This window comes from Salmo salar, chromosome 25, assembly GCF_965601325.2.
Source record: "Salmo salar chromosome 25, fSalSal1, whole genome shotgun sequence".
NCBI classification, from domain to species: domain Eukaryota; kingdom Metazoa; phylum Chordata; class Actinopteri; order Salmoniformes; family Salmonidae; genus Salmo; species Salmo salar.
In genome coordinates this window covers 33479330-33499399 of record NC_138315.1, presented here as the reverse complement: position 1 = coordinate 33499399, position 20070 = coordinate 33479330, and the positions used below count along the sequence as shown (strand labels likewise).

Below are 20070 nucleotides of genomic sequence, written 5' to 3'. Positions count from 1 at the left end.
ATTATCATTAATGATAGAATATTTATATTTGAAGATGTCATAAAGCCCAGTCTCTTTGGCAATGACCAGGTAGGGCAAACAGTGGAATGTTAGCTAAAGAGACTGGTACTCAGGCTAGAATGTCTCTGCTGTAAAAAAGAAGCTTGATATTAACATTTAGCCCCTTATCTAACAGGTTAGCAAAGCTGGAACCCTGAGCTGGATATAATTCATTTGACACATCTTAGATTTCTTATAGCTATACTGATCTTCTACATTTTGGTATTGAAAATCATACCATCAGTATTTCAAAATACCCCGGTATACGATATATCGCCCAAGCCTAGCATAGACTATGTGTTTGATGTGGAAGCGAACTGTACAGGGCAATTCCACGATAACAGAGTGATGCAGAGACTAAGATTTTCACTTTAGAATGTATGTTAAACAAAAATGAATGATTAAAGTTAAACAAACCATAGGACTCTATGCACAAGGACTACTTTTAGCAATTTCCACAGAACATTTTACAAAAACACGTACCTAATAAAGAAAAGTGCAGATGCAAGATTTGGTAACAGAATGACAGTTTGTGCTGTTTGTGCTGTCATTCTGTCACCAAACTTTGCATCTGCACTGTTTAACTTTGCAATCATTGGTTTTTGTTTGGCATACATTTTAAAGTAATACATCTGAGTCTAAGCATCACTCTGTTACTGTGGAATTGCTCTACAGACAGTGTCAATATCACCAATGTTCTCAATCCACCAACTCAATTTGTCCTCACCGTACCTTTATCACTCAACAGATCACGACGTTAAAGTGCTCTTGCTAGTTGCCACAGCACAAAGCAAATGCCTAGGTAGGCATTTGTGTCAGAAGTGGGAGAAGTGTATAGGCTGTGTTGTTTCGAGGGAAGCCTAGATGCCCAGGAAGCTTTGTAATGGTTGATGCCGTCATGTGCCCATCTGATATATGGATTAGTGCTGAGCCCCCCCCCTGACCCGTTGGGCTTCGCCTGGTAATTATGTTTCCAGTTGTTTGTTGTGGTGATGGCAGCAATGGCTCGCTGCTTTGATGCCGATAGCACTTCCCTTCCAGCCCTGCCAAAGAGAAGTGGTGTGTAGGGATGTCTCTGAGTTTTGCAGCCCACCCAGACTGACACAAAGGCTTAGATAGGGAAAATGGGACTTGCTTCCAGCTTTGGTGTTTTTGTAATTTTTTAAAATGTGTAATCAATTATTGATCAGATTATTAATTGTGTTTTTGGTTTCATATGATACTGAATCAAACGATGCCTCTCATTCAATAACGTGGTGGTGTGATTTATGTATTCATGGAACGTTAGTGTGAATGCACACAAGGAGAATGTGTCTCAGCGTGAGATTGATCTTCACACCAGCTCCAAATCATAGCACCATCTCTGATTGTTGGCGGAAAATTCATGTGAACATTCACACTCAGCCAATATCGGGGGTTATTTAATTTGAGCGCTGCATGTCTGCTGTGCGGTGCAATAAAGCCAGAGAGAGTCCATGTGAAAGAATATCCCAGTGTAATCGGTGTGAAATGGCTAACTAGTTAGCGGTGCACGCTAGTAACGTTTCAATCGGTGACGTCACTTGCTCTGAGACCATGAAGTAGTTGTTTCCCATGCTCTGCAAGGACCACTGCTTTTGTGGAGCAATAGGTAACGATGTATCGTGGGAGGCAGTTGTTGTGTTCAGAGGGTTCCTGGTTCAAGCCCAGGTTGGCGAGGAGAGGGACGGAAGCAACACTGTTACTCCAAGGTGAACACTTGCATTATTCATGTTGAGTACCATGTTCGACCCGGCTGGCACAGAGCCCAGTGGTAATTGGGACAACACTATTCTGTGTCTATTTTGCGTCGGTTGTTGCTATGCTACCAAAAGGAAACTCTTTAGAGTCAGTTGAGCTCTGTGTGGTGTGGTATGGAGGTTAGAGGCCTGCATTTCTTACTTACTGGCTCTACTTTGATTCTGAGTTTGTCCCTCTTGTCCAGTTCTACCCCTCAGACTAGGCTGAATGCACAAAAAGTAACAATGGCCATGATCCAGCTTTCTAAAGGTCAGTTATAGAATCAAGTTCAAATGTATTGCTAATCTCTGAGGAATTCTTAACCTCTTATGATTGTCAAAAGGGTATTATGTTCTAAAATTATATTGTAAATTGGAATGGTAGAGTTATGTCCTTCATGGAGTTATCAGAATTGTACGGGAAGGTCTGCTCCATCCAAGAGGACAACCAATTGATTACAGCATTACCCCAAAAATGGAGGAGGCAGGTGGCAGCGGGAGGAGGTAGGGAACTGGTCTGTCTGCCCAATATAAAGGATCAAAACTGTCGGGGGAATAAAAATAGCATAAATAGGAAAGTATACCAGTTTCATTTGAGGACCAGGATGTTTACAACTGTGCCACACAGATTGTCAGTTTTGTCTTGTCTTCCTACACACCTGGTTCCAATCCCATTCATTACATGTTGTGTATTTAACCCTCTGTTTCCCCTCATGTTCTTGTCAGAGATTGTTTGTTGTTATGTGCTCGTGTTGTTGGATTGGTGCGCGACGGGTTATTGTACCCATGTTTATTTTATTATATACTTTGGTTTTGGAGTTTGTTTTTACATTATTAAACTACTCCAGTTACACCAAGTTTGTTTCTCCTGCGTCTGACTTCCCTGCCACCTACACACACGACAGGTATTGCCCTCAGGTAGCCTGTTTCTGGTCTCAGGTTCAGGAATGGCTGAAAATGCAAAGCATGGACCTAAAATTAACCCTTGAAATAGTATTGTTAGGAGATCTAGATAGATTGAATTTGTACGTTAAACATCAGAGCATAATTGAAAGATATGTGTTGCGTAGAAACCCGAAGTGGTTGGCCAGCAGAGATAGATGGGAGGGCTGAAGGAAGCTGTGGGAGTGGAGTTGCTGTGCGGAATGATGGTCAAAGATAAACTTTTTTTTTTAAAAGTAAAAATAAAACATAACAAAAAGTGTGTTTGCATGACACTGAGGGGCAGTGTTTTTACAACTAATGCCGGTTTGCCTGAGGCTGATGCTGTGCAGGTGTTTGTACACATGCAAATACACACACACTCTCATGCAACTGGTATGAGGTAGTTGTTGAGCGGCTTCACTGCAAGTATATTGTATGTTTCGGATATTCGATACATTTCTTTAACGATTAATCATTTTCCAACAATATATCAATCCATTGTCTGTCTGTACACAGTATATTATGTATAATAGGGTATGAAATATAAAGGTGAGACTGGAACAATACTTTTAGAATTCAGAGAAAAGAATCCTCAAAATCCTGAAACTGTAGGTGCAACCAGTTTGTGTGAAATGCCCTTAAGCACTGCAATAATCAACTTTATTTTGTATCAAAGCCCAATGTATCTGTTGACGAGTAAAGCGAACTGAAGTTGCGAACTTTGCCTTCAAACTGAAGGCAAAGCAGACAAATACAGTGCGCTACCAAAGTATTGGAACAGTGACACATTTGTTTGTTGTTTTGGCTCTGTACTCCACCACTTTAGATTTGAAATTATACAATGCATATAAGGTTAAAGTGCAGACTGTCAGCTTCAATTTGAGGGTATTTTCATCCATTTTGGGTGAACTGTATAGAAATAACATCACTTTCTGTACATAGTCCCCCCATTTTAGGGGACCAAAATTATTGGGACAAATTCACTTATGTGAATTGTGAATAATAATAATAATAATAATGAGTGAGAAAGTTAGACACACAAATATCAGGTGGCAGGTAGACAAGTGGTTAGAGTGTTGGGCCAATAACCGAAAGGTTGCTAGATCGAATCCCTGAGCTGATAAGGTAAAAATCCGGATGCCGCAAACAATTGGAAAGGGGATTCATCAGAAAAAATGACTTTACCCCAGTCCTCAGCAGTCCAATCCCTGTACCTTTCGCAGAATATCAGTCTGTCCCTGATGTTGTTCCTGGAGAGAAGTGGCTTCTTTGCTGCCCTTCTTGACACCAGGCCATCCTCCAAAAGTCTTCGCCTCACTGTGCGTGCAGATGCACTCACACCTGCCTGCTGCCATTCCTGAGCAAGCTCTGTACTGGTGGTGCCCCGATCCCGCAGCTGAATCAACTTTAGGAGACGGTCCTGGCGCTTGCTGGACTTTCTTGGGCGCCCTGAAGCCTATTTCACAACAATTGAACCGCTCTCCTTGAAGTTCTTGATGATCCGATAAATGGTTGATTTAGGTGCAATCTTACTGGCAGCAATATCCTTGTCTGTGAAGCCCTTTTTGTGCAAAGCAATGATGACGGCACGTGTTTCCTTGCAGGTAACCATGTTTGACAGAGGAAGAACAATGATTCCAAGCACCACCCTCCTTTTGAAGCTTCCAGTCTGTTATTCGAACTCAATCAGCATGACAGAGTGATCTCCAGCCTTGTCCTCGTCAACACTCACACCTGTGTTAACGAGAGAATCACTGACATGATGTCAGCTGGTCCTTTTGTGGCAGGGCTGAAATGCAGTGGAAATGTTTTGGGGGATTCAGTTCATTTGCATGGCAAAGAGGGACTTTGCAATTAATTGCAATTCATCTGATCACTCTTCATAACATTCTGGAGTATATGCAAATTGCCATCATACAAACTGAGGCAGCAGACTTTGTGAAAATTAATAAGCGTGTCATTCTCAAAGCTTTTGGCCACGACTGTACAATATTACGTATTGGATCTTTAAAATATACACCTTTTACAGTTGACCTACAAACCCTGCAATTTACCTATAAAATGGGCTGATGGTGAAGTAGACATACTTGGTATTCATATCACAAAAGATATAAATAATTCTCCACAATGAATTTAAATAGAAAACTTGTAAAAATAGACAAGATCCTGCAACCATGGAGAGGTAAATACCTGTCTATTTATGGAAAAATTGCCCTGATTAACTCCTTAGTCATATCTCAGTTTACTTATGGCGCTGCCTACTCCTGATGATTCGTTTTTCAAATCATATGAGCAAAAAATATTTTGCTTTATCTGGGACGCTAAACCAGACAAAATAAAACGGGCCTATCTATATAATGAATATGAATTTGGTGGGTTAAGATTATTAAATATAAAAGCACTAAACCTCTCTCTAAAAGCTTCACTCATTCAAAAGTTTTACTTGAACCCTAAATGGTTCTCAAGGAGATTACTAAGAAAAGCTCATCCATTGTTTAAAAATGGCCTTTTTGCCTTTGTGCAGATTGCCATGTCTCATTTTCGAATTAATTGAAAATGATACCTTTTTCAAAGTATCTCTTGTTTTCAAAACAAGCATTGCAGAGCTGGCTACAATTTACGACGAACAATGCCTTTTCCAGCATGATGGAGCACCTTGCCATAAGGTAAAAGTGATAACTAAGTGGCTCGGGGAACAAAACATAGATATTTTGGGTCCATGACCAGGAAACTCCCCAGACCTTAATCCTATTGAGAACTTGTGGTCAATCCTCAAGAGGCGGGTGGACAAACAAAAACCCACAAATTCTGACAAACTCCAAGCATTGATTATGCAGGAATGGACTGCCATCAGTCAGGATGTGGTCCAGAAGTTAATTGACAGCATGCCAGGGCGGATTGCAGAGGTCTTGAAAAAGAAGGGTCAACACAACTATTGACTCTTTGCATCAACTTCATGTAATTGTCAATAAAAGCCTTTGACACTTATGAAATGCTTGTAATTATACTTCAGTATTCCATAGTAACATCTGACAAAATATCTAAAGACACTGAAGCAGCAAACTTTGTGAAAATTCATATTTGTGTCATTCTCAAAACTTTTGGCTACGACTGTACACTTTATCATAATTAGGTTTTAGTCCAGAGAGTACAGAAAAGTTATCTAAATCTTCAATGAGACATTGCAGGGCTCTAGCTTGTGGACTTAATATAAAACTTGAGTCATCAGCATACATGGACACCTTTTGTTTTTAAGCCTTGGATTTCTAATCCTCTAATGTTGTTATTGGATCTGATTTTAATAGCTAGCATTTCGGTGGCCATAACGAATAGATATGGTGACAACTGACAGCCTTGTTGAACTCCTCTTGACAATTCAAAACTCTCTGAGATGTAGCCATTATTTACTATTTTACACCTGGGGTTGCTATACATTATTTTTACCCATTTTATAAGAGAATTACCTAAATTGAAAAAATCCACCCTTAATTTATCAAATACCTTTTCAAAATCCGCTATAAATACCAGGCCTGGCTTCTTAGATGTTTCATGATGTTCTATTATTTCTAAAAGTTGTCGTATATTATCTCCAATGTATCGTCCATGTAAAAAAACTGTCTGATCAGGATGAACAATACCTGGTAAACCCCTTTTAATTCTGAGTGCTATGCATTTCGCTAGTATTTTTGCATCACCACATTGAAGTGTAATGGGCCTCCATTTTTTTTAGATTGACTGTGTCTTTATATTTGCCATCTGGGTCTTGTTTTAATAATATTGAAATCAGACCTTCCTGCTGAGTACCTGACAGACTACCATTTCTAGAGGAGTAGGTAAAACAATCTAACAATGGAGCTTTTAGTATATCTACCGGTATGCCATCAAGCCTTGGGGTTTTTCCAGACTGAAAGGATTTAATAACCTCAATGTTATTCCTCTGTAATTTGGCCTCCGGGCTGATCTTTCTGTACAATTTCTGTGTTCGTTTTCCATTTTTTATATTATTTGGAAAGAATTCCATACCAAAATCTTCGTTCTGTGGGAGAGGATGAGACGGAAAAGAGAACATCTGCCTAAAATAATTAGCTTCCTCTTTTAAAATATAATTCGGAGAATCATAGATGACTGTCTTCAGTAACGAGTTTATGCAAATTATTTTTGTTAGCGTTCCTATATATGAGATTCAGGAAGACTTTTGTGCATTTTTCTCCATATTCCATCCAGTTTGCTTTATTTTTGTAGTAGATTACATTAGATCGTTCTTGAATAAGTTCCTAAAGTTCTTTTTGTTTTTCCTCTAACTTCTTTTCTATCTCTGTAGTATTGTTTTTATTGCTATCTACCTGTACTGTTAGTTCATGGATTGTCATTGTTATTAGTCTTGTCTCTTTAGCCAGAAACAGCTTTTTTAGTATTGATGAATATAGATTTGAATGACCTTTGAAGGTTCATTTAAAGGTATCCCAAACAATAAGGGGATTTGCTGAACCTATATTATACTGGAAAAATTCAGTTTATAAATTATTTTGTCTTAGTTACAAATAAGTTGTCCTCCAGTACACTTTGATTAAATTTCCAATGTCTACTTGGAAAATCTATAGGAGTTATGTGAATGCCAATTAGATGATGATCCGATTGCATTCTGTCTCCTATTACAACGTTTTTAACCTTTGATGCAAGAGAGAAAGAGACAAGAAACTTGTCAACCCCATTCCTTTTTCCACGCAACTTCATCTAAGGATGTAGACTGAGTTTCCTGTAAACAGTATATGTTATGTTCCTTTTCTTTTAGCCATGTAAAGACTGATCTTCTTTTTTTATATCTGCTAAACTGTTACAATTATAACTGTATGCCTTCCCTTACCATAACTAGATACTATTCTCAGTCTAAATTGACCATAATTTAGTGCTTGTAAAGTTACTGCCATCAGAGGTATTAGAGCTTTCAAATGTCTGATATTTAGAATTCAAGAATTAGGTTCTAGCAATATTTGTTTTATTTCCTTGCCTGTTTGCCTGTGAGCCAATGCCACAGATGTTAGAAAATTGAGACAATATATTAGGTGTGTAGTAAATCTGAGTAGGTTGATGTGTATAATATTGGATGTGATTTAGTGAGTGTGTACGATGTCTATATAAGAGTAAGACTATAATCTGTGATGTCCAAATAAATAATAACTCGGTTTAGTGTCTATGTGTGTAACATGTAGTGTGTATAGCCTTAATATTCATGATGATAATTGTAATCCATATCGTATCGCCGTCATAGTTGCATCATAATTACCTTTACCATAATTGAAAAACACATCCCAGCATTTCCATTGACGTTTTACATGATCATGAAAGAGACCTTGCATTACTCTAGAGACGGCCTCACTACAGTACAAATGTATTCTGTACAATGTTATTATTCCCCAATGCCCCTATTCTAATATCTTCCCCTTGCTTTTTGCAAACATATATAAACGTGTAGACAATTGCATAAAAAATATAGACAAACAATAAACACATTAAATTATAACAGTTCTCGACAGAGAAGTGAGAGAGCGAGTGAGAGAAGAGAGCGAGATCAGGTGTGTGTGTGTGTGTGTGTGTGTGTGTGTGTGTGTGTGTGTGTGTGTGTGTGTGTGTGGTGTGTGTGTGTGTGTGTGTGTGTGTGTGTGGGTGTAAGCTAGCATGTAATTGAGAAGGTGTGTGTTCATATCCACTTCATAGTGTTCAGATATTTTTACAGTTCCCATACTTTCTTTTTTTTCGTAACCTGAAGTCCCTGTAGAATTTAGTACAGCCGTTAATCATTCTTTGTAGCAAAGCACTCCCTAGCCTGAAGGCCCTTATCAGTGGGAACAATAACTCAATTGCTGTGATTCTAAAGGGCTCTGTTTTTATGTTTTTCTTCAGCTCCCTGTAGTTTTGAAAGAATACCAAATTGAAATGTTGACGCAGTCGCCGGTAAATTATGTTTTCTGTGAAAGCGATAATGATGTGAATGTTGCCCAACTTTACCAGTAATTAGCCCTAGCCGGTGTGTTGAGTTCTCCTCTGCAGTTTACTAGATAGTGACAGTAGGCCTTTAATGCCATGTCCTGCTTTATTAGGCTTCTTTACCCATCTAGATCAGTGGCCAGGTCAATAATGGTTGACTGCTGCCACTTTCCCCTGCAAGCCAAATGGAAATGGACGCCGCTGTCGGGTCACAGTAGAGAGATGGGGGGGAATACTTAGCCTGTGAAGTAGAGATGGATTCACTAGCTTAGTGATCCGGTCATTGACATTCTCAATGTGTGTGTGTGTTTAGGAAGTACATGCCTGAACTATGGCCTTGCTTTATCTTTGTATGTGAGGACATGGTAGCTGTCAAGTCATTTGGTAATAATGATTGGGGACCTACCTAGATATAACCTACATTTTCCCAGTCATTGGGAATCTTGTCATCTTGTGAAACGATGTAGCTAGCTGTGTAATGAATCTAAAACTCATTGTCTTCCTCTCTTTCTTCCCTAGAGTGGGCCGATCTTTACTAGATACAGTACCTCCTCCATCGAGGTGGGCTAAGATGAGTATAACCAGCGATGAAGTGAACTTCTTGGTCTACAGATATCTTCAGGAGTCAGGTATGTATGACTGCCAACCTCCCTGTAACACACTTGTCCTGTCTCGCTCTGTCTCTGTCTGCTGAAATGATTCTTATACTTGTGCTTTACATATTTCTTGTGTATTTGTTTCTGTGGTAATGTAGTTGACCTTGTTGATGATGTTGTTATGGATTAGACTGCATTGACTCTTTCTAAATCACATGTGTCAAACTCATTCCACTGGCTGAGTGTCTGCGGGTTTTCATTCCTCCCTTGTACTTGATTGATGAATTAAGGTCACTGATTTGTAAGGAACTCCCCTCACCTGGTTGTCCAGGTCTTAATTGAATGGAAAGACTAAGACACTAAGCCCTCCATGGAATGAGTTTGACACCCCTGATCTAAACGGTCCCTAAAGGTTTGGGAATTTTGGCACACATTTTACCAATGGCTACTTCAATACATTCACCAAAAACATGATGAAAAGCTTGAGAGAGTGCAGGAATAGGAAAGTAGAGGTGTCAGTAACTCCAGAAACTACAGTTACAACTACAGCCTATTCTACCTGTCTGTTGGCTGTTCAGTATATCGCTTTCCCTTCATATGTACCTGTGTCAACATGCCATTCACGTTACCCTATTTTTCACAGGGTGAATGAATTATTGAGATCCTAGCCACTGTATTTGATTACTGTTGGGGCTTTCTTTGAAGCCAGTCATTGGATAAATGCTTGATAGCTCTGGCATTTTAACATTTCTTCCGCTGAAAATGTCTACTTGGAATAATGAATGACTGTTTACGTTCCCTTTTATTTTTTGGTTTACATAAAATGTATATAAAAAGTTATAAATAACACCTCAGACATGGCAGATGTCTGTAGATATGTCTGTGTAGGAGTGAGACGTTTGTGTTGCAGGGTCTCTGGAGTTCTCGTTGTACTGACTGTGTTCTCTGTGTGTCCCTTTCCAGGTTTCTCCCACTCAGCGTTCACCTTTGGCATTGAGAGCCACATCAGCCAGTCCAACATCAATGGAACACTAGTGCCCCCTGCTGCCCTCATCTCCATCCTGCAGAAAGGCCTCCTGTATGTGGAGGCAGAGATCAGCATCAACGAGGTGAGCTCAGGGGCTCCAGTCCAGGCTGCCTTCTAGTGCTGCCTTGGGTCGCATTCATTAGCATTCACTAGTCAAACGTTTGGACACACCTACTCATTCCAGGGGTTTTCTTTATTTTTACTATTTTCTACATTGTAGAATAATAGTGAAGACATCAAAACTATGAAATAACACATATGGAATCATGTAGTAACCAAAAAAGTGTTAAACAAATCAAAATATATTTTATATTTGAGATTCTTCAAAGTAGCTACCTTTTGCTTTGATGACAGCTTTGCACACTCTTGGCATTCTCTCAACCAGCTTCATTAGGTAGTCACCAGGAATGCATTTCAATTAACAGGTGTGCCTTGTTAATTTGTGGAATTTCTTTCCTTCTTAATGTGTTTGAGCCAATCAGTTATGTTGTGACAAGGTAGGGGTGGTATACAGAAGATAGCCCCAATGGTAAAAGACTTGGTAAAAGACCAAGTCCATATTATGGCAAGAACTGCTCAAATAAGCAAAGAGAAACGACAGTCCATCATTACTTTAAGACATGAAGGTCAGTCAATACAGAACATTTCAAGAACTTTGAAAGTTTCTTCAAGTGCAGCTGCAAAAACCATCAAGCGCTATGATGAAACTGGCTCTCATGAGGACCGCCACAGGAAAGGAAGACCCAGAGTTACCTCTGCCACAGAGGATAAGTTAGTTGCCAGCCTCAGAAATTGCAGCCCAAATAAATGTTTCAAATAACAGACACATCTCAACATCAACTGTTCAGAGGAGGCTGCGTAAATCAGGCCTTCATGGTCGAATTGCTGGAAAGAAACCACTACCAAAGGACACCAATAAGAAGAAGAGACTTGCTTGGGCCAAGAAGCACGAGCAATGGACATTAGACTGGTAGAAATCTGTCCTTTGGTCTGGTGAGTCCAAATTGGAGATTTTTGGTTCCAACTGCCTTGTCTTTGTGAGACGCAGAGTAGGTGAATGGATGATCTCCACATGTGTGGTTCCCACCGTGAAGCATGGAGGTGGGATGGTGTGGGGGTGCTTTGCTGGTGACACTGTCAGTAATTTATTTACAATACAAGGCACACATAACCAGCATAGCTACCACAGCATTCTGCAGATATACGCCATCCCATCTGGTTTGCGCTTAGTAGGACTATCATTTGTTTTTCAACAGGACCCAAAACACACATTCAGGCGGTGTAAGGGCTATTTGAGCAAGAAGGATAGCGATGCAGTGCTGCATCAGATGACCTGGCCTCCACAATCACCCGACCTCAACCCAATTGAGATGGTTTGGGATGAGGTGGACCGTAGAGTGAAGGGAAGGCAGCCAACATGTGCTCAGCATATGTGGGAACTCCTTCAAGCATTCCAGGTGAAACTGGTTGAGAGAATGCCAAGAGTGCAAAGCTGTCATCAAGGCAAAGGGTGGCTACTTTGAAGAATATAAAATATATTTTGATTTGTTTAACACTTTTTGGGGCATTATTACAGGATTCCATGTGTTATTTCATAGTTTTGATGTCTTCACTATTATTCTACAATGTAGAAAATTGTACAAATAAAGAGAAACCCTTGAATAAGTAGTTGTGTCCAAACTTTTGACTGAGTGTGTATGTGTGTGTGTGTATATTTTATTCATTAAGGTTCTTTTTCGATCTGCTTTCTTCCTTTTGGTGCCTAGAGAATACAACCCTGGCCTGGACTACCACACCCAGAACAAACACCACACACTCTCCATGTAAATCAATGGGGTTGTTTATATAAGACTGCCCTCACTAATACAATACTCAGCAGTCATTTGTATGCTAAATAAGTTTATCGAAGTCATGAATCTCAAACAATACCAAAATCAATACACTATTGTACTTGGTAAATTAAAAATGTAAATCCTACAGTTCGAATTTATTGTTCATCAGTGCACTCTACATCCAATGGGGTAACCATGGCATATTTGGTGTTGTGTTGGCAGGATGGCACGGTGTTTGATGGGCGGCCCATTGAGTCTCTGTCACTCATCGACGCGGTGATGCCAGATGTGGTGCAGACGCGGCAGCAGGCCTTCCGTGACAAGCTAGCCCAGCAACAGGCGGCCTGCGCCATGGCATCCACCGCCGCAAGCAACCAACCCAACGCACCAAAGAACGGAGAGGCCATCGTAAACGGAGAAGAGAACGGCACACACACCATGTGTAAGAACAGCCTCCTGTCTAACAGGGCCGTTTAGCTATCACTAGCTAGCGTTGTCGTGCCGTAACCTATCAAATGATAGCTAAACATTTTCCCACATTATCTTGATACTTACTATGTGAGACTTACTACATCAAGCAGTGTGTGTGATACTCTAGAGCCGTGTGATTTTCACTGAATGTGAGGTAATTAGTAACATGGCATTGAGTGTTGATGAATTTGACCCTGCATGTATTCACCTTCATTGTGCCTCCCTAACAGATGCTTTTAGAATTCAGTCAGTGAAACCAGAGAGGTATGGATTGGGTGAAGCATTAGATTAGGGAGAAACCGATAGAGGATGTTGTGGATGTTTTGTGTCAGCCGATCCCACTGGAGTTAGTCTGTCTGTGTGGGTGGGTGGGTGGCAGAACATCAGCAAAGACTATGTTAGTTTAAGTAATGCTTGTCTGAACAGACAGGGATGTTGCAGCCCCGTAGGAATGCTCTTCAGCAAAAACAAGTCTGGAAGAAAAACACATTTTATCAATACTGCAGGCAGGATATGAAGATGATTACTGGATTAGCTCTTAGCTCATCTCCCAGAATGGTTGAGCTTTGATCCTCTAGAGATTGCTCCTTCCGCTTCAATTGGGTCAACAAGTACGTTTGATGCGGTAGTTGCAAATCTTAGATAACAATGTTATTTAAGACTTAGTAACTGTCTCGGGCTCTCGGCTATTTGCCGTTAATGTTTTGGAACTAGCCTAATTTAAATTCTCTGATCTTAAATGGTTATGATTTGAAAGGGGAGAGGTTAAACACCTCTAATTTTTGTCAGAAACCAACTTAGAGGGAAACAGTCCAGATAGTTAAAGTTTTTGCAACTGAATATGGCTCTGGATGAGAAGGAAATGGAACTATATTTTCAATATATGTGATCTCCTGTATAGTAGGTACTGAGAGTCATGTATGTGTCTGTTTTATTTCTTTATTTTATTTAACCTTTATTTTACTAGGCAAGTCAGTTAAGAACAAATTCTTATTTACAATGACATCCTACCCCGGCCAAACCCTAACCCAGACGACGCTGGGCCATTTGTGCGCGCCCTATGGGACTCCCAATCACGGCCGGTTGTGATACAGCCTGGAATCAAACCATGATCTGTAGTGATGCCTCTAGCACTGTTTTTTGTTGTTGTTTTTTTTGTTTATCTGTCGGCCCCAGCCTCGAACTCAGGCCCTGTGTGTAGTTAACCGACCTTCTCTGCCCATTCATCACCATTTTACCTGTTGTTGTTGTCTCAGCTAGCTCTCCCAATCAACACCTGTGATTGCTTTATGCCTCTCTCAAATGTCAATATGCCTTGTATACTGTTGTTTAGAGCGTTGGACTAGTAACTGAAAGGTTGCAAGATCAAATCCCTGAGCTGACAAGGTAAAAATCTGTCGTTCTGCCCCTGAACAAGGCAGTTAACCCACTGTTCCTAGGCCGTCATTGAAAATAAGAATTTGTTCTTAACTGACTTGCCTAGTTAAATAAAGGTGCGCCACTCAGGAGCCCCAGTCTATAACAGAGTGTGGATGTGATCTGATTACAGATAACCACAGTGAGCCCATGGAGATGGATGTGGACGTGGAGATCCCAGCCAGCAAGGCCACGGTCCTCCGAGGCCACGAGTCAGAGGTGTTCATCTGTGCCTGGAACCCTGTCAGCGACCTGCTGGCCTCAGGGTGAGTCTCACTGGGGAGGGGAAGTGTGGGGGGCACAGGGATGGGTCAGTACTGGGTTCAGCTTTTCTGGGACTAGCGAGGCTAGAGCAGCTCACTCACACACGCACACACACTGTCTCTGTCTGTCTGTATTGACTTTCTCTTCTGTATTCTGCCTGTGTGTGTCTAGGTCGGGAGACTCGACAGCCCGGATCTGGAACCTGAATGAGAACAGTAACAGTAGTTCCACCCAGCTGGTGCTCAGACACTGCATCAGGGAGGGAGGCCAGGACGTCCCCAGCAACAAAGATGTCACCTCACTAGACTGGAATGTGAGTTCTCAATTGTCCATTCCATCCATCATCTACTGTGTCAATTCTCACTTGACTGAAATGGTCTGGAACGGAACATTAGAAGTCCTCTATACTGAGTACAGTTAACAAACTGCTCTATTTGACCCCATAGAGCGACGGGACACTCTTAGCAACAGGATCTTATGATGGATTTGCAAGGATATGGACAAAAGATGGTTTGTTGAGTTTTGTTGCATTTTAATTCATTTATATTACAGTGCCCAATACCAAACCTGAATCGTATTGTCATCTGTGCAGATACATTAAACTCTTGTCTTTCACAGGTAATCTGGCTAGCACCTTGGGGCAACATAAAGGGCCCATATTTGCACTGAAGTGGAACAAGAAAGGAAACTCTATCCTCAGTGCTGGTGTAGATAAGGTATTTACAAAATATATATTTTATTGTGTATATTATTTAATCAAGTAACTCCAGTAGCAATCAGCTATCCCTGCAGTATTTGCTATGTATCTGTTGTCATTTTCCAGACAACAATCATTTGGGACGCACACACAGGAGAGGCCAAGCAGCAGTTCCCCTTCCACTCAGGTAAGCCCCTTGTGTCCCGAACAGAAAGATGTAGGACTTCAGCTGCTCGGTTGATGTGAATTAACCCTTTGAATACTGTCCTTGTCCTTCTGTGTTGCCTCCTACCTACAGCTCCAGCCCTTGACGTGGACTGGCAGAACAACACAACGTTTGCCTCCTGCAGCACAGACATGTGCATTCACGTGTGTCGAATGGGCAGCGACCGGCCGCTCAAAACCTTCCAAGGCCACACGGTAAACAAACAGCATCTCTGTTCTAGCCTCTACATCTCACCACTGAGGACTTAGTCACACTTAGGATTTCTCTGCTTCCTGTATTTTCCCAAACTTCTGAAGGTCTGTAAACAGGATAATGTGTAACTATTAAACGGATAAGCATGATGTCTTATTGGTCCTCTACAAGTCTACATGTCTGTCTTCCCATGTGTTTTTCAGAATGAAGTCAATGCTATCAAGTGGGACCCGTCAGGGATGTTACTAGCCTCCTGCTCTGATGACATGACTTTAAAGGTAAGGCCAGCGCTTCCACTTCAGCCAAGATTTTGGACACACAATAAATTCCACCTCTTTCCTATGACCATGATCTCTATATGTCAATATAATAATGTAATGATTACGCAGTGCTGTTCTCTTTCCCAGATCTGGAGTATGAAGCAGGACTCGTGGGTCCATGACCTCCAGGCCCACAGTAAAGAGATCTACACTATCAAGTGGAGCCCTACCGGCCCCGGCACCAGCAACCCCAACTTCAACATCATGCTGGCTAGGTGGGACACACTCACAGCACCTAGACTTGTTCTGGGACAGCGTTGTGATTTATGAGTTGAGAATGGACAGTGTGTGTGCCAGTGAAGGGGTCTCTTGTCAAGAAGTGTCCCAGACATTCTCTCAGGGCTAGTAACTGTCAGTGGATCAGGGACATAAAGCCAATGCTTCTATATGTAAATGTTACAGTTCAAATACCACAGGCATTTACAACCTCTTCTGAAATCCCCTGGGATGGGCGTAAATTTCACTCTGGATGTAAAACTGCCATTACTACTATGACTTGTTAGGAACTTGATAGTAATCTGAGGTAAATGCGGTATTGTACACCAAGATACAGCTCATGTCTGATCATGTGATTTAATCGGTTCTTTCCCAACTTCTGTTTATTAATTTCGTTTTAATCTCACAATATTTTCCTGTGTCCTTATAAAGTGAGATTTGCAATCTAGCCAGGGGCAGCCCCAGAAGACTTGGCTTACACTACCTAATAATACCATTTTGATGAGAAAGTGTTAATGAACGTCAGCTCCTCTTTTCATTAACACATGCGCTCAACCGTGTATCTCCTTTTGTGGTGACAGATGTTCTCACCGATTCTACAACATCACACATCTCGCTTTGTGGATCAGCATTTTGAATTAGAGTTTGCATCGAGCACCAAAGCCAACTTATTGACATATTTCATATCCTTCTTTCTATGTAGTGTTGTTGACAACCTGAAGCTGGAAAAAGGACTTTGTTGCTACTTTGTTATAAAGGTGTTAACTCTCCTGTCAAACCCTGTAAATTACCATCAGTACTGAAAGATCAGTAATGACTTGTTGGTATGAACATAAACTTGAACAATGTTTGAGTTTTCATGTATTTCAGTTACAGTACGTATTTTCATTTAGTAGATGTCGATGGAGAACTGACCACGTGCTCTGTCCTACCCCTCAGTGCCTCGTTTGACTCGACGGTGCGTCTGTGGGACGTGGAGCGAGGTGTGTGTATCCACACCCTTACCAAACACCAGGAGCCCGTTTACAGTGTGGCCTTCAGCCCCGACGGAAAGCACCTGGCCAGCGGCTCCTTCGACAAGTGTGTACACATCTGGAACACCATGGTGAGTCACCCTGGAGGTTATAACTCAGTTAACAGTTTATAACATGTAACAGCTTTTAGCAGCTTATAACAGATTGTAACATCTTATAACAGATTGTAACATTGTATAACAGATTGTAACAGCGTATAATAGGTTATTATAGATTATAACATGTTATTATAGCTTATAACAGGTTATAGCATCTTATAACAGTTAGTTAGTAGGTCATGTGGTCAGGTAAAACACCTGGCCCTATGTTTAATACAGGCTGTGACATTGTTGTTAGGTCAAGCAGGCAACTATGGTCCTTAAGCAGTCCTCACCAGAGTTGGTGGTAATTTGGTTGTGTTGTGGTTGCAGTCTGGAGCCTTGGTGCATAGCTACAGGGGGACTGGAGGGATTTTCGAGGTGTGCTGGAACAGCACAGGAGACAAAGTTGGTGCTAGCGCTTCAGATGGATCGGTATGTTTGATACGATTATGATTTGTGTTTTAAAATGTATATCATTTGTATTAATGTGTTTTTATTTTTTTCATTTATGCATGTGCTACTACCACTCATTTTTGTACGTAAAACCAAAGTGATAAAAAGCAAAGACCTTAATGCTTTAGTCTCAGGACCAATGCTTTCAGAAGTGCATGGGGAGAAACCAAAATATTCTGAAGCATAATATGTATTATTAATCATGCTATCTTTGCCCTCCAGGTATGCGTTCTCGAGCTCCGAAAATAGCATCCTGGCAGTGATTTTGAAGATGGACCCTGGAATGTGCAGACAAAATGCCTTCTGCCATCAGCAAACACACTCTAATAGTTCAAAGCAGGCCTGGCAACGTGGAGGACAACCTCAGAGTGGACACAGGAGACCAACAAAATACTTTTTCTAACTAGCACAACCTACTCAATGGATTTGTGTCTCTTGTTTTAGACCACAAAGAAAATCTGCTGGGATAATTAATCCACAGGACTGGACTAAATCTAATAATTGTTGTTCAGCCATGCTTTAAAAGGTGCCTAAAGAGGAAGTGAAATGACCACCTACCCCTGCTGTTATTTGGCTAGGGCCTGAATCATGAGGAAGGTTTGCTGAGGTTTGGGTGTGTTTGGGGTCATATTGTGAGAGAAAGGTTGTGTTTTAGAACTTATCTAAGCACATGTTAACCCTATGGTGTCCTGAGTTGAGAAACAATGTGGGAGACATGAGGAGAGTGACATTGTTAGTGCTGCACTGGCCTCCTCAAATGTGATGTTTAAGTTGTCCTGAGTGGAAAATGGTTTCTGTTTCAAGAGCTCTTCTTGCAAATGTTTCTTAAATGGACTTTTGAAAGTCAGAGTAACACAAGGCGTTGCTATGAGGTAGTTCTGTTCTCGCATTTAATAACACCATTTCAATGAAGAAAAAACTACCTTTTAATGATGTTTTCATTCACATGAGGAAGAAAAAAGCTTTTTGTGGACATCTTTACAAGATGCAAAAAGTGGTTTATAAGTATTCTCCCTTCTCGATGTAAATTTTATGAATGTAAAGATATGTAAATTAGATGAATACACAGACTTATATACTGCGTATATATGTTTATTTACAGTACACTTTGGCATCATCCTCTAGATGCGCAATACTGGCTAGAGATATTGCCCCTTTTCTTTGCTGATACTCAGTTACAAGACCCTGATTAAATTTAATGCATGTCAGAATTTTTTTTTACACCATGTATGTTCTTTTATTCTACCAATTATGTGTGCATCAGGTTGGTTTGTCAAGTCAGGTGGCGCTGAGGTGGACTGTAGTCATTTCACAGGACATGTCGGTGAACTTAGTCTGTATTCAGTTCTAATGACAACCAATGAAATGGAGATCAGAACAGACAGAGAACATGATGACTGACCAGGAGAAGGAGAGACCAGAAGGAGAGGAGGCTGTGAATGTTTTAATTGTGTTGTCTCAATGTTGCTTCAGTAGCAAACAGTCATCACTAGTCATCTTTTGATATTTTCTAACAGTACTCCTCTGTTTGGCACCGCAAGCTATTTGACGGAAACCCAGGTTACACTCTGACCGATCAATCTGATTGGTCAAGCGAAAGTCCTGCTGTAGCTTCTAAGCTGTGATTGGTTGAATTCGGTGGAGGTCCTGATGTCTCCACTGCCTGATCTAATAGGTCAGATTTGACTTCTGATTTGAGATACCTGTATAATGGGTTTAGCTTTAAATGGGGAAGTTCGTTTTACATGGCCCGTTGAACATTTTAGACCTCTCCACTGGTACTTAAGTGAAATCACCTGGGGCACCGGGCCATGCCAAACGAACTTGCCCATTGTGTGCTGTATGTATACTTGTACTTACCATGGTCTAACGTGATATCTGTCTCTTCAAACTAACAAACTGACAATGCCTGTTTCCTGGTCCCTTTTCTCTCTTTCAGTCAAGATCATTTTAAGAGCAATGTGTGAAGTGCACTTTTTCAGAAGGTAGGAGCAGCTTTAGTTTGGATTTGTGATGAAAGGGGAAGGCCAGCATTTTTATTTCTTGTTTTTTTACAACATAATCGGGCGTTGATGGATGGATGGTTCATTGTCTGACTTATTTTTTGTTGCTGCTGAGAGCCATTATTGTCTGTGTCAGACTGAGAATCGGACTGTGGTTGGTGGCCATCTTGGCATGCTGAGAAGCCCAGTGTGGAATAAAATGCTGTGACTGACAGCGATCACTCTCCCCCACCCAGTCTAGGGTATGGTCATCTGTTTCCAAGACTAAACAATGAAATCACATTATGTCTCAAATAAAGCACTCTATTTTGATATTAGAAAACACTTTCCTTGTATTGTTGGGTTCTTGTCATTTCCCTTTAAATGTGGCTTACGTCGCAGAATGTATAGCATTACTGTGCATATGGAGAGGTAGATATTTGGTGTCAGTGTAGCACTTTATCAGATACTTCATGTGATCATTTAACTCATGACACATCAAACTTGAAAGAAATGACAAAATGCTTACCCTCCTTCAACTTGGGTTAAAGATAACACT

General features: G+C 40.9%; 1 protein-coding gene across 1 annotated transcript in view; it reads left to right on the top strand.

The window, feature by feature from the left end:
• The window catches only part of LOC106586619 (F-box-like/WD repeat-containing protein TBL1X), a 38140-nt gene extending 18284 nt beyond the window's left edge, over positions 1–19856 (top strand). Inside the window, exons 2-15 of the mRNA XM_014174104.3 lie at positions 9225–9334; positions 10265–10410; positions 12383–12602; positions 14181–14313; positions 14483–14624; positions 14758–14821; positions 14930–15027; positions 15135–15195; positions 15307–15428; positions 15630–15704; positions 15834–15961; positions 16902–17067; positions 17407–17508; positions 17752–19856. Of these exons, the coding sequence (XP_014029579.1) occupies positions 9277–9334; positions 10265–10410; positions 12383–12602; positions 14181–14313; positions 14483–14624; positions 14758–14821; positions 14930–15027; positions 15135–15195; positions 15307–15428; positions 15630–15704; positions 15834–15961; positions 16902–17067; positions 17407–17508; positions 17752–17778 (1542 nt within the window). The 5' untranslated portion in view covers positions 9225–9276 and the 3' untranslated portion in view covers positions 17779–19856. The remainder of the gene's footprint in view (positions 1–9224; positions 9335–10264; positions 10411–12382; positions 12603–14180; positions 14314–14482; positions 14625–14757; positions 14822–14929; positions 15028–15134; positions 15196–15306; positions 15429–15629; positions 15705–15833; positions 15962–16901; positions 17068–17406; positions 17509–17751) is intronic.
• Positions 19857–20070: the final 214 nt, after the last annotated feature.